The sequence below is a fragment of the Babylonia areolata genome, chromosome 11 (assembly GCF_041734735.1).
Source record: "Babylonia areolata isolate BAREFJ2019XMU chromosome 11, ASM4173473v1, whole genome shotgun sequence".
NCBI classification, from domain to species: Eukaryota; Metazoa; Mollusca; class Gastropoda; order Neogastropoda; family Buccinidae; genus Babylonia; species Babylonia areolata.
The window spans coordinates 27,220,879-27,234,387 of record NC_134886.1 but is presented as its reverse complement, the minus strand read 5'-3'; the positions used below and the strand labels follow the sequence as shown (position 1 = coordinate 27,234,387).

General features: G+C 43.4%; 1 protein-coding gene across 1 annotated transcript in view; it reads right to left on the bottom strand.

Moving 5' to 3' along the window:
• Nucleotides 1-1,407: 1,407 nt before the first annotated feature.
• LOC143287193 (uncharacterized) overlaps nt 1,408-13,509 on the bottom strand; it is a 15,923-nt gene continuing 3,821 nt past the window's right edge. Inside the window, exons 2-7 of the mRNA XM_076595137.1 lie at nt 13,317-13,509; nt 12,165-12,310; nt 10,875-11,013; nt 9,429-9,553; nt 3,840-3,984; nt 1,408-1,687 (exon numbers count right to left, since the gene is read on the bottom strand). The exon at nt 13,317-13,509 is cut by the window's right edge and continues 18 nt beyond it. Coding sequence (XP_076451252.1) covers nt 1,408-1,687; nt 3,840-3,984; nt 9,429-9,553; nt 10,875-11,013; nt 12,165-12,310; nt 13,317-13,509 — 1,028 coding nt within the window. The remainder of the gene's footprint in view (nt 1,688-3,839; nt 3,985-9,428; nt 9,554-10,874; nt 11,014-12,164; nt 12,311-13,316) is intronic.

Sequence of the window (13,509 nt, the reverse complement as noted above, 5' to 3'; positions counted from 1 at the left end):
TAACAATTTTCTTTTAAACATCTCACAAACTATGTCCAAAAATGTTGTACATGTTGTACATTCCCATAGATAATGCAGAATTGTATCCCTTTCTTCCTTATAGAAGTCACACGAATTATCTGGAAGTATTCCCATCTTCATCAAAACAGAATTTGTCACAAGAATGTGATAATCCATTTTCACCTGAAACCATTTTAATGAATGGGCAGAATTTAGTAAGGGACCTTTAAGGATCTTTCTTTTTTTCTTCAGTCGTTTTCAATACAACTTTGACCGTTTGCACGTCAGTTTTGACAGAAGTCGAACAAGTACTTACATAAAGTATAGGGTCGGGAAGTGGTGAAAGAAGCAATCTTAGTGAACATGTGTTTTAGCCTGTTGGTTTGAAATACCTCTGGGTTTCAAACAATCCAGCCACAGTGTTGTTTTTTTTCACACACATCGGAATATCACACGCAAACACAATATTCACAGATCACACACCTTTCGTCACACAAAAATCTGAAGCAATATTTATACGGCGCAATAATGACAATGTTCATTATAATAAAGAGAAAAAAGAAAAAAAAAGAATGCATTCTATTCCATGACCAATAAAATTGTTACAAAAGTGAAATATTCAAAATGAAATTACCTCGTGTAATTTGGCAATATTACAGTAAAAAAACAAAACAACAAAACAAACCAGAACAAACCTGCCTGGTGCTTTTTCGACTGATAAATACAGTTTCATTCAGCACTATACAGATGTACGTTTGATATAACACTGACGAACAAAGCAGACAGACAGTTGATTAATATACCAATGTAGTAAAGATTCATGTGCCGACACAAAAACGAAAACAAAGAAAGAAAAATAAGAATTCAAACGACAGAAAAACAACAACAACAACAACAACAAAGAACACGTTCTATCATGAAAATTCTGGGTTTGTCCGAGGATTTAAACCCGATAACGAATTCCTTCCCTTACGTCTTCGTTTTCCACCAAGAAATGGAAGAAGTGTTAAAAATCAGTTCTGATTTAACTTCTGACCATAAAGACTCATTAAAGAGGACGGCAGTGACCACAGTAATTCCTTCCTGCTGTCTTAGCCAGTCTTTCCTTCTAAAGAACCATTTGCCACTGACTGACAGAACGTTTTATTCTATCACCCCTTTTTTTTCTTATTTCCTTTAATTCCCCATCCCAGAAAAAACAAACAGAAGAGACGTTTTCATCTTCCTCGAAATGTAAACCCAGTATCTAAACGTTTGGCAGCTTTGATCTTTCTGTTCTAACAACACTTAGATTCTTACAACACTTAGCCAAAGTGTAAAACGTTTCATGTCTTCTGAACTTTTTTGAGCTTTGAAAAAGAAAAGCACCACGTCTAAGACAAACACGCATCCAAAGCGTGAAACAACTCACTTATGCAACAACACCACCGACAGAAACAACATCAACACCAAGCTCAGGAGAGACGTTCCCGCATGTCCGGCGCCGTTGTAGCGAGATCTATCCTCGAGGAAGTAGTTTAGGGGGTTACAAAGGTTGTTGACCAGCTGCGGGTAGGCCGCACTGCATCGGTCCGGAAGTAGCTTGCAGGACAGCTCGTTGCGTATGCCCGTGAAGACACGCTCGCATGTCTGGTACTGGTGTCGTGCCCACGCCCCCATCTCGCAGTCGATTTGTTCCAGACGGATGCTGAAAAAAGGGATAGATTTGTGGTTGTTGTTGTTGTTGTTTGATTAACATGTTAGTTTTGCATTCTTTAAGAATGAATGCGACTTCTGTTCGTGTGTGGTTCCTCTGTGTGACGTAGGATTTGTTAGACGAGCAATTTTATATATGTTTGTTTGTCTCTGTCTTTCTCTCTGCGTGTCTTTGACACTGTGTGTATATATATGTATGTATATATATATATATATATATATATATATATATATATATATATATATGTGTGTGTGTGTGTGTGTGTGTGTGTGTGTGTGTGTGTGTGTATGCATATATGTGTATGCATATGTCTGTCTTCTCTTGTTCTCTTCAGCAAGTTACCTAAAATATCTAGTATATCCAACACGACCGTAAGAAAAAAAAAGAGCAACCACCCACATTCTAAAACACACCATCCATCCACTCAACCATATGAACATTTCCACTTACTCACCAGTCAACAAACCACCAAGCAGCCAACCAACAAACCAGCCAACCACCCAGCCAACTCCAAATATCCACCCATCCTAATTATACCCGCAACCCAATCCTATCAGCAGAGCAGAGCAAAGGAAAAGAAACAAGTATGCGGCAGGCTAAAACATGAACCATCCAATCAACTACTAGCCAACCAATCAGAAGTTAGCTTTCAGATTCTAAGAAATGAAGAAACGAACAAACAAACAAACCAAACAGCTAACACGCTCATCCATCCACAACAAAAGCAACCAATAAGAACAACTTAAAAACAAACAAAAAACAATTATATTAAACGAAGAATTTTCATGCATACATAAAAAAGCTAAAGGTCCAGTAGCCTTTTAAAGCCATTAGGCAGAGAATTGATACTGTGTCTAGGGCTCGGCATAGGAAGGAGGGGCCCAGTCCTCTCCTTTCATCGTTTTAACTTTCCCAAATCCGAAGTCGCGTATCCATTCGCAGAGGAAAAATCGGAGAAAAATGGTCTTTCCCCAAGTGACAGCACTATGCTGAAACGGGCCTCGAAACCCGATCACCGGTAAACACTGGATCAGAAGCCCAACGCATAGGTAGGCCTCCTTCGGTCATGGCTGACCATGGATAGAGTATATCCGACCTTATGTCTAATTGGGCTGTCTGCTTGGACCAAGCAGCGTCGCCTGTGACTGTAGAGACCGATGCGAGAGAGGCAGTCTCTGACGCAGCGGTCACATGTGTAAGCTGATGCTGGTCTGTTAGCTGCCGTCCCTTTTCTGCGAGCTCGCTTTTCTGCTGCAGCAGCTGACAGTTTGTCCTCACCAATCTGTAGCTGATTCTTGAGAGTGCTTCTCCATCTGTTGCGGTCATCTGCAAGGTCCTCCCAGGACTCAGTGTTGATCTCAAGCGCCTTCATGTCACGTTTACAAACATCTTTGTATCTCAGCTGTGGGCGGCCGATGCTTCTCTGCCCCGTGGCGAGCTCTCTAACGCATAATCGATTATTTATTGACGCCTAAGTAATTATGCCTCCTTGTGCACACATACACAAATACATTTGAAAACAGATAAACCCTACGCTATAACATGATATAACTATTATATCAGGAAGTATGACAGTCGTGTCCGAATATGGCCATCAGGACAGCAGCGGAGGCAACTGCTGTCCCGATTATCTGGGCCAGAATTTGATGTTGTGGAGAGTGTCTTGCCCAAGTTCCCCTCCCCCCCACCCCTTCCATTTTCTCAGCCAAGAGGGCTTTTAGGACAGTCGGCGTTTGGATGATCCCGAAAGACCAGCCAGTGTATTCTTGCCTCCTAGTTTAAGAGTCATAGTCCTTCGCAAAAGACACAGTTGTAAATAAATTCCGATTGCGGTAAGTGTCATAGTCCTTCGCAAAAGACACAGTTGTAAATAAATTCCGATTGCGGTAAGTGTCATAGTCCTTCGCAAAAGACACAGTTGTAAATAAATTCCGATTGCGGTAAGTGTCATAGTTCTTCGCAAAAGACACAGTTGTAAATAAATTCCGACTGCGGTTGAGAAACCATTGATCACACGGCCCAACTGTAAGTTCGTGTCAGTTTCTGACATAACAAGTCGAGCGGTGAGCCATAAAGGATACTAATGCAAAACATCTCAGGACCACCATCTCAGTGATAACCAACGCACTAACAGCTTCCCTACCTGCAGAACTGGGCCAGGGACACCTGGTCAACCGTAGGCTGAGGGGCGACCAGACGAAGGTTCTGCATCTTCCTGTTCAGTGTCTGGAAGCACATGCGAACCTCTGGTATAGGGTTTTTGAAGCAGTGGAGTCCCGCCAAGTAGACTGAAAGAAAAGAAAGAAAAAAAAGATTGAGTGAGTGCGCGGTTTTGTTATCTTCATCCATTTGATCGATCGCCATTATCCATTAATTCATTCATTCCTATACATGTTTTTTGAAATTATTTTATTTATTTATTTATTTTTTTAATGATTAACTGACTGATTGACTGTCAGTGGCACACACACACACACACGCACACACACACACACACACAGATACACACACACACACACACACACACACACACACACATATACACTATCACGACCAGAATCATCACTACCACTAATGTCGCCACGAACAAACAAATAGAGACTTCGCTCAAAATACATTTTCTGCGTGAAAATCTCCCAAACGTGAGAGTGTGTTTCCAAATCAGGCGCCACCATTGAGAAACGTTTCGTTCCGTCAGCAGGCATGTTTAACGCCAGTGGACGTTCTACATAATCTCGTGTGACCTAGGTTCCACGAAAGGGCATGCGCCCAGACCACCACAGTTCAGCGGAGAGGGGAATGAACAAAAATACCAGTTCATGCTGGAGTCGGACCCTGGATATTCACTTTCTAATCGTCAGGCTTTCTAATGCTCCTTGCATCGGCACCTCCTCCACCAATCACCACCACCACCACAGTTATCGTTACCACCATCATCATCATCATCATCAACGTAATCATCTTCTTCATCATTATTATCACCACCACCACCGCTATCATCATCATCATCATCATCACCTTCACCATATCATCATTCCCGCGATTTTCCAAAGAGAGCTAGATCTATATCCACTCATACCACAACCACGGACCATACACCAGTACCTTACAATCTCCGCTGATCAAACCCCCACAACTACCAACAGGTCTGTTACATACATCACCTACACCTGTCATGGACTTCAATAGCCCCACATGATACACACCGATCTGACCAAAATGCACATACAATTCTTCATGCCAGACGACCATTGATAAAATCACCTACATCATACAAATTTACAAGCCTCGTAATATAACGATCCGCTCATTCCAACCTACTTCAATCTTATCACACCTGGGGACTAAAATCCATCTTCACAGTGAACTCATTACAATCAATGCTATAAATTTCATGATATCTTCGAACTAATTTCACATTCTATTTGATCTACACATCAGTCTCATGCACCATGAACTATAGACATTACTAAACTCATCATTACATCTAACCATTGATCCGACCACTACCATACAGCCACTCCACATAACCTTGCTACGTTCACCCTCTCATGCATTATCACAAACCTAAACATTGACGTTTTGCTAAATCATCAAACCAAACTCCACTACCACCATTACATTATCACACATCCTCACTACAATTATCACACCATGGACCACAACATCCAATGTCAAAATTACAGTTGACAAAAACATCACCGTACAACTCATCAGTTCACATACCATCACCACAACAATTAGTCTATCACCGAAATACCATCACCACCTAATATTTTCATACACGACGGCACAACATCATCCTACATCTCATGAAACATGACATCAGACAAAACGAGCTGTCACAAGATTTTCACTCTACCACCACAACCACCACTCATCACCAACATCTATATTTCAACACGTACCTCAACATCCAACGACAACTCATCTTCAGTGTGCACAATCATTCAGCCATCCACTTCACATCTATGACATTTCCAACCCTTTAATCATCCATGGCTCCTTTATAGTTTAGTTTTCATTACATCTGTATCATGTATGTTTTAAACCATTTTATTCTAACCAACACTGACAATTATCATTTTCACACACCACACACACCACTACACACACATCACACACTACACACCACACATCACGCACACACTACACACACACACACAACACACACACACACACACACACACACACACAAACACACACTTCACTACGCGTATCTAATCATCAGTAACCTCCTCCTCCCCTCTGCCACTCGATTTTTTTCCGCTTCCTCGTGCTATGATCCAGTCTTACATGAAGCACAGACTGTGTCGAGTAAGAACGAATCATGGATCTCTGCTCATACATCATCACCTCACGTCTGACAATGCATCACAACCTTCAACTAGTCATCTCTTCTTCCTTCTCTTCTCTCAATACCTTCACTGTACATCTGGCTTTCGATACCTATTTACCCACATTATGCATGCATACCTTCACCATATAGTTGTCTATCCAGCTGACAGATCAGACTAACAGCCACTCCCAACAACACCAATCACCACAACACCACTAGACCTCTCAGATCAAACCCACCCACAATACCACCAGCTCGTTACCAGATTAAACCCTACCCCTCAATTAAGTCCACACTAACCACCTATTCCCTAAAGCCGTTTACTTCATTACCCACGCCCCATAAAACCCTCTGCTCGCTCTCTCTTCATCACTTCCCATCAGAGGACACCTACACTCGTATGAACACCCACTCCACACAAGCCTAGAGCCACAACCTTATGTGAGTCTGACGCTAGTCGTTCGGATGAGACATAAACCGAGGTCCCCGGCAGCATCCACTTAGCCCTAAAAACCATGCAACTACAAGGGTTGTTCCTAGCAATATTCGTAAAAATCACTTCGACAAGAAACTGCACCCAGCAAAAACAAGAAAAAAAAATAAAAAGGCGCCATGTATAGCCAACCCTCTCCCTGGAAGCACTCACCCGAATTTCACACACAAAATCTTTGGACAAAAAGGCAATCAATACAATACAAACATACATACCAATACCTTTTGCCACCTTTCTAATTCTATACCACCCTCATACAAACGTTCTGCTGTCTCTCTTCTCTCTTCTCTCTTCTTTCGCAATGCACCCCAGTCTCCGCATTAAGGCAGTCATCCATACAGCCGTAAGCTTCCGCTGTCACTTGGTTGGTCGCCATACCTCTACCAGTTCATTCAGCGCAAGGAGCCTACTCTTCGACATCAATATACACTTCACCTCATCATGCTAAGCAGGCCTGACCACGTATAACCAACCCGCTTAGTCAGCTTTGAGTGCATGCTTGATTATATACTTGTCCACAACAATGAATGGATTTCTGCTACAGATATTATTTTTTTTTTTTTCCACCAGAACAACATTTTCCTGTCAGGGTCTTTATCCATGCGCCAATGCGTGCTGCATACGAACTCGATATCGTCTTATTCACATACGAAATGCGATTCTAATTAATAATACACAATCATCATCATGATAAAATGATAACATCCAATAACACATTCCATATTTCATCTATATCCATCATCTAGATGAACAGCTATAAATAAATAAACGAAAGTTTACGTCTATCCGAATGACTAGACCCACATGATTCTCCATCAACTTTGGAACAAAAAGGCCGAGCGGATTCAAACCTACACCTTCACGACCCTACTAATATGGCACTGAGCCGACCTAACCATCGCCACCTTCCTCCTATCTTCGTAGAGCCGTAGGCTTCTCTTTTTCTTCCTTCTCTCTTCTTCAATGGACACACTGATCCTCCCGATGAAGTCAAGCTGCGCGCTGTCAGGTCCTCCTCAACAGTGTAGTAGGTTCCGGCCAGGATTGGTCGGGGCAGTACCACTTCAGGAATTTACCGTGTGGCATACACTGCGCAGCAACGTCTTCAACAGACGGGCAAACAACAGTCATGCACGCACACGTAGAACCTCACTGTACTTTTCTGTGAGTGACGTGGAAGTGCAATTCCACGAATCACGTGAAAACAGAATACAAATAATAGGTAATTTTACCCTATTCATGGTAGTTGGCGTAATAATATAATATTCGGTCTGATATGCGCGAATGCTTTGGCATAGAATATCTAGCGCTTTCGCACCAGTCATCTCACCGCACGGACATAACTCTAAACTGGTGAAATAAAGACAAGGAAGATGCAGGAGGAGGCTACTTTGGGAAGAGGTAGGTTTTAAGGCACTGAAAGCTGAGTGTGAGCTTGACGAATCGAAGATGGAAGTCTTCGTAATCGGCCAAACAAAAAAATCTCCACCCCTTACCCACCAGGCGCCGTTACCGAGATTAGAACCCGTGACCCTCAGATTGAAAGTCCAACACTTTAACCACTCGGCTATTGCGCCCGTTAAAGCAGGGTTTATCTTCAGAGTTTACCCACCCCCCAAAAAACCCGTTCGTGCTGTCTCTTCTTCTTCTTTCTTCTTCTCGTTCATCAGATGGACATCCTAGTCTTCGTGATGAAGGCACGCCCTCCACACAGCCGTAGAGCTCAACTAGACCTTGAGTGGTGGTCTGGACGCTAGTCGTTCGGATGAGACGATAAACCGAGGTCCCGTGTGCAGCATGCACTTAGCGCACGTAAAAAACCCATGGCAACAAAAGGGTTGTTCCTAGCAATATTCTGTAGAAAAATCCACTTCGACAGGAAAAACAAAGAAAACTGCACCCAGGAAAAAAAAAAAAAAAAAGAAAAAGGGTGGCGCTATAGTATAGCAACGCGCTCTCCCTGGGGAGAGCAGCCCGAATTTCACACAGAAAAATCTGTTGTGACAAAAAGGGGCAATACAATACAATACAATACAATACAATACAATACCTTTTGCCACCTTCTTCTTAACTTCTATAAGCCACCCCTCAAAAACCCGTTCGTGCTGTCTCTTCTTCTTCTTCTTCTTTCTTCTTCTTGTTCGTCAGATGGACACCCCAGTCTCCGCATGAAGGCAGGTTCTCCATACAGCCGTAGAGCTTCCGTGTCACTTGTGTTGGGTCGGGCCAGTACCTCTACCAGTTTCAGTTTCAGCCTGTCAAGGAGGCGCGTTACTGCGTTCGGACATATCAATATACACTTCACCTCATCTGCTAAGCAGGTGCCTGACCAGCAGTATAACCCAACCCGCTTAGTCAGGCTTTGAGTGCATGCTTGTTTATAGTATATACTTGTCTAACAATGAAAGTGGATTTCTGCTACATTTTTTTTTTTTTTTGCCAGAGAACAACATTTTCGTTGTCATGGGTTCTTTTCCAGTGCGCCAAGTGCGTGCTGCATACGGGAACTCGGATTATCGTCTTTATTCGAATATACAGAAATGTCGATTTCTAATTAATAATAACAATCATCATCATGATAGAAATGATAACAATCCAAATAATAATAATTTCATTTATTTTCAGTCTAATATCATCATCTTAGATGAACAGACTATAAATAAATAAACGAAAGTTTATCGTCTTATCCGAATGACTAGACGCTCAGTTTGATTCTCCAGTCAGACTTTGGGGGAAAAAAAGGGCGCGGGCGGGATTCAAACCCACACCTTCACGGACTCTCTAATATTGGCAGCTGAGCGTCTTAACCATTCTGCCACCTTCCTCCTATCTTCTGTAAGAAGCCCGCTTGGGCTGTTTCTTCTTTTTCTTCCTTCTTCTCGTTCTTCAGATGGACACACTAGTCTCCGCGATGAAGGCAGCTGTGCGCTGCAGGTCCTCCTCAACACAGTTGTAGAGCTTCCGGGCCACTGGATTTGTGTCGGGGCAGTACCTTCTTCCTGAGAACTTTACCGTGTGGGCAGGACTGCAGCAACAACGTCTTCAACGACGGGGCAAAAACAGTCATGCACGCACACGTAAACGACTCACTGGTACTTTGTGAGTGAACGTGGAAGTTGCTGTCCACGAACACGTGAAGAAAGAATAACAAAAAAGGTAATTTTAACCCTTATTCAGGTATGTGTGGCGTAATAATAATAATAATAATAATGGTACTTATATAGCGCTGAATCTTGTGCATAGACAAATCTAAGCGCTTTCGCACCAGTCATTCTCACGCACGCATAACTCTAAAACTGGAGAAACTAAAGACAAGGAAGAGGCAGGGAAGGGAGGCTATTTTGGGAAGAGGTAGGTTTTAAGGCCAGACTTGAAAGAGCTGAGTGTGGAGACTTGACGAAGCGAAAGAGGAAGTTCATTCCAATTGCAAGGTCCAGAGACAGAGAAAGAACGGCAGCCAACAGTCGAGAGTTTGAATCTGGGTATGCGTAAGTGGAGTGGATCCGAAGCTGATCGTAGTGAGCGAGATGGAGTGTAGAGGTGAAGGCAGCCACAGAGATAGGAAGGGGCTGATTAAAGTCATACGTGTGGAGAACGCGTGATAAGAGCTGAAAAAAAGCTAAATGAATTAAACTAAAAATGAAACAAAGATTGTTACGATGGCAACAGTGTAATCAAACCATAATAGCTTCAAACTAACATTGGATGGTCTCTGTTTAAACTTTAAAGTAATATTCGTCTCATTTCTACTATACAGGTATTGTACAGAGAGAAAGAGAGAGAGAGAGAGAGAGAGAGAGAGAGAGAGAGAGAGAGAGAGAGACACTGGACACTGGAATTATTTATTGTCATTGCCAAGAAAGGTCTTTTGACAAGGGGGCAACAACATAAATGCATATATTTTAGCTTCAAAACAACAACAACAAAAAACTATATTTTTTTCTCTGAATCCTTCAGTCAGTTTAAACCAAGAAAATCTGCAATACTTGGAAACACTTAAGTCACGTCCTGACAAAAACTCAGAGAGAGAGAGAGAGAGAGAGAGAGAGAGATGGAGGTGGAGACAAAGAAATGTATGACAGAGAGTCAAACAGATGCACATCAAACAAAAACAGAGAAAGAGAGAGAGAGAGACAGGAAGGGAGAGGGAGAGAAACAGACAGACAGACAGACAGACAGACGTACTGGGTGGAGACAGACAGAGAGGTAGGTAGTCGGTAGATATATCATAGACAGAAACAGACAAACAGACAGACAGACAGACAAACAGACAGATAGTTAGAGAGACAGACAGACAGGCAGTCAAGCAGATATGAAGCAAAAAGGAAGCAAAGTGCATCACCCACATGCAGAACTTGTTGACCTGGTCATAGTTCTGGCCGATGACGGCCTGCTTGACCAGGGCCAGGTCGGATATCATGGTGGGTTGGAGGTTGACGAAACTGTAACACTGGCGTAACTCGTCCATCAAGGTGTAACGGCAGGCTGTAACAGCGACCAGCGTCCGTTACAAACATAACAGTTATGACATATATGCATTTCGTTTCCTTTTCTATGTTTAGTCTGAACATTCAGTGCACCGGTTGTGGAGAAAACAAACACACACGTACGCTTGCACGCACATGTACATATGCGTGTGTGTGTGTGCGCGCACACACACACAGAGGTGCACACACGCGCACGCGCATAAGCATTTTATTCCCGCAGAAACAAAATGAACGAAATAAACCTCCGACGGGCTCAAATTTGATAATAATAATAATAAGACGACGAGGGATAATAATGAAAAGTGACGTTACATATGTATGCCACAACTGGTGTAAGCACCACAATTAAAAAAGAGGGAAACTAAAGAGAGATTGATGGGGGGGAAAAGAAAAAGAGTATTTTATATCAATGAATATCTTGGGCGTAACAGGTTATAGAAAAAAACAAAAACATCAAAAACCCAATATAAGAAACAATTAACCTGGGTGTTTGGCTTTCTTAGACAACATAAGCGGATAGGTAGATAGACAGATAGATAGACAGATATATAGATAGAGAGATAGAGATGGAGAGAGAGGGAGAGAGGGGGGAGAGGGAGAGTGAGAGAGAGGGGGGTGAGAAAGAGAATATGGGAGAAAGGGGGAGGAGAAGAGGAAGGGAGGGAGGGAGGGAGGGAAAGAGACAGACGGACAGACAGAGACAGAGACAGAGAGGAGACAGAGACAGAGACAGAGACAGACAGACAGATATACAGGGGAGACAGAGGAGACAGATTCCCCCCCCCCCCGCCCCCCCCCCGCATCCCCTCCCACCCAAAGAAAAAAAACAAAACAAAACCGACAACAACAACAACAACAACAAAAAAAAAAGAGCCATACACAAAAACTGTCGAATTAACCACAGCGAGTTTACATAAACAAACAAGGAGAAAGAGAGAGAGAGAGACAGCTGCAACACAGACTAGACCAAGCCCCCCCCCCCCCACACACACACACACCCCTACCGCACCCCCTCCCCCCCCCACAAAAAAAAAACCCACACCAAAAAAAAAACAACCAAAAAAAACAACCAGACCAACAAAAACCAAACAAAGCAACGAAACAAAAAAAGAAATAGACCCGACACAGTGGTCGGTCAGCCCCCCTTACGCTGAGCACAGTTGGTGTCCAGTCCCCCGAAGGTGGTCTGGAAACTGGACAGGATGGACTGACGATCCACAGGGTTCAGACACAGAGTAGAGTTGATCAGCCGTTGGGTCACCGACTGGCCGCAGATGTCCAGCTGGGGTTTTACCCTGTATCAGTGGCAGCACACCGGTAGTATCGTTTGGTAAAGGAGGTAAAGTCTATATACTACTAACACGTGTGAACACACACACACACACACACACACACACACACACACACACACACACACACACACACATAACCGTGGGGTCTGTGTTCCGTGCACATACTGTTGTACACACCTTCCTGATAGATATAATTATGTCAGGCAAATGACTAAATTACTAACGAGGCTGATGTTGGGCTACAAGAAGAACCATAACTAAAGTTGGAGAAATGTGTCCGTGACTGTTTCATTTTGTGACATTATAACTAAAATCGCACACGCGCGCGCGCGCGCGCACACACACACACACACATACGCGCGCGCGAGCACACACACACTGCACCGCCTATCCCGCCCTTACCCCCCACCTTCCCCCTCGACCCTCTCCCACCCACCCCCACCGGCCACTGCCCTACACACACACGTTCAAAGCTAGTGATGTTTCATACCATGAAATCGGGCTTGCACACTCTCCGTTAAAAAAAAAAAAAAAAAAAAAAAAAAAAAAAAATCTTCTTCGTTCGTGGTCTGCAACTCCCGTTTTTACCCCGCCATGTAGGCAGCCATAGTCCGTTTTTTGGGGGTGTGCATGCTGGGTATGTTCTTGTTTCCATTACCCACCGAACGCTGACATGGATTACATGATCTTTAACAGGCGTATACACACGAGGAGGGTTCAGGCACAAGCAGGCCTGCACATAACTTATGTTGACATGAGAGATCGGAAAAATCTCCACCCTTTACCCACCAGGCGCCGTTACCGAGATTCGAACCCGGGACCCTCAAACGGAAAGTCCAACGCTTTAACTACTCGGCTATTGCACCCGTCAATAAATAAAACAAAACAAAATGAAATGAAATAAAATAAAACAAGATAAGATGAAAAAAAGGAGAAGAAGAAAAGGAATGAAATGGAATAGAATATAAAAAAAAAGAAAAAAAAAAGAATGAAAAATCAAAAGACTCACACGCAGACTCTCTGCCTGTAGGACTGCAGGTTCTCTGAGGGCGGCTGTCCGCTGGTGCCATTGGAGGCCACGTACTGCACGTTCTGGATGTTCAGCGACGCGTTCTGCATGCAGGCAGTGGCACTCTGCAGGAACCGCAACTGGCACTGGGACTGCGGCGACCCCGCCTGGCCCGTCACCATGGCTACCAGAC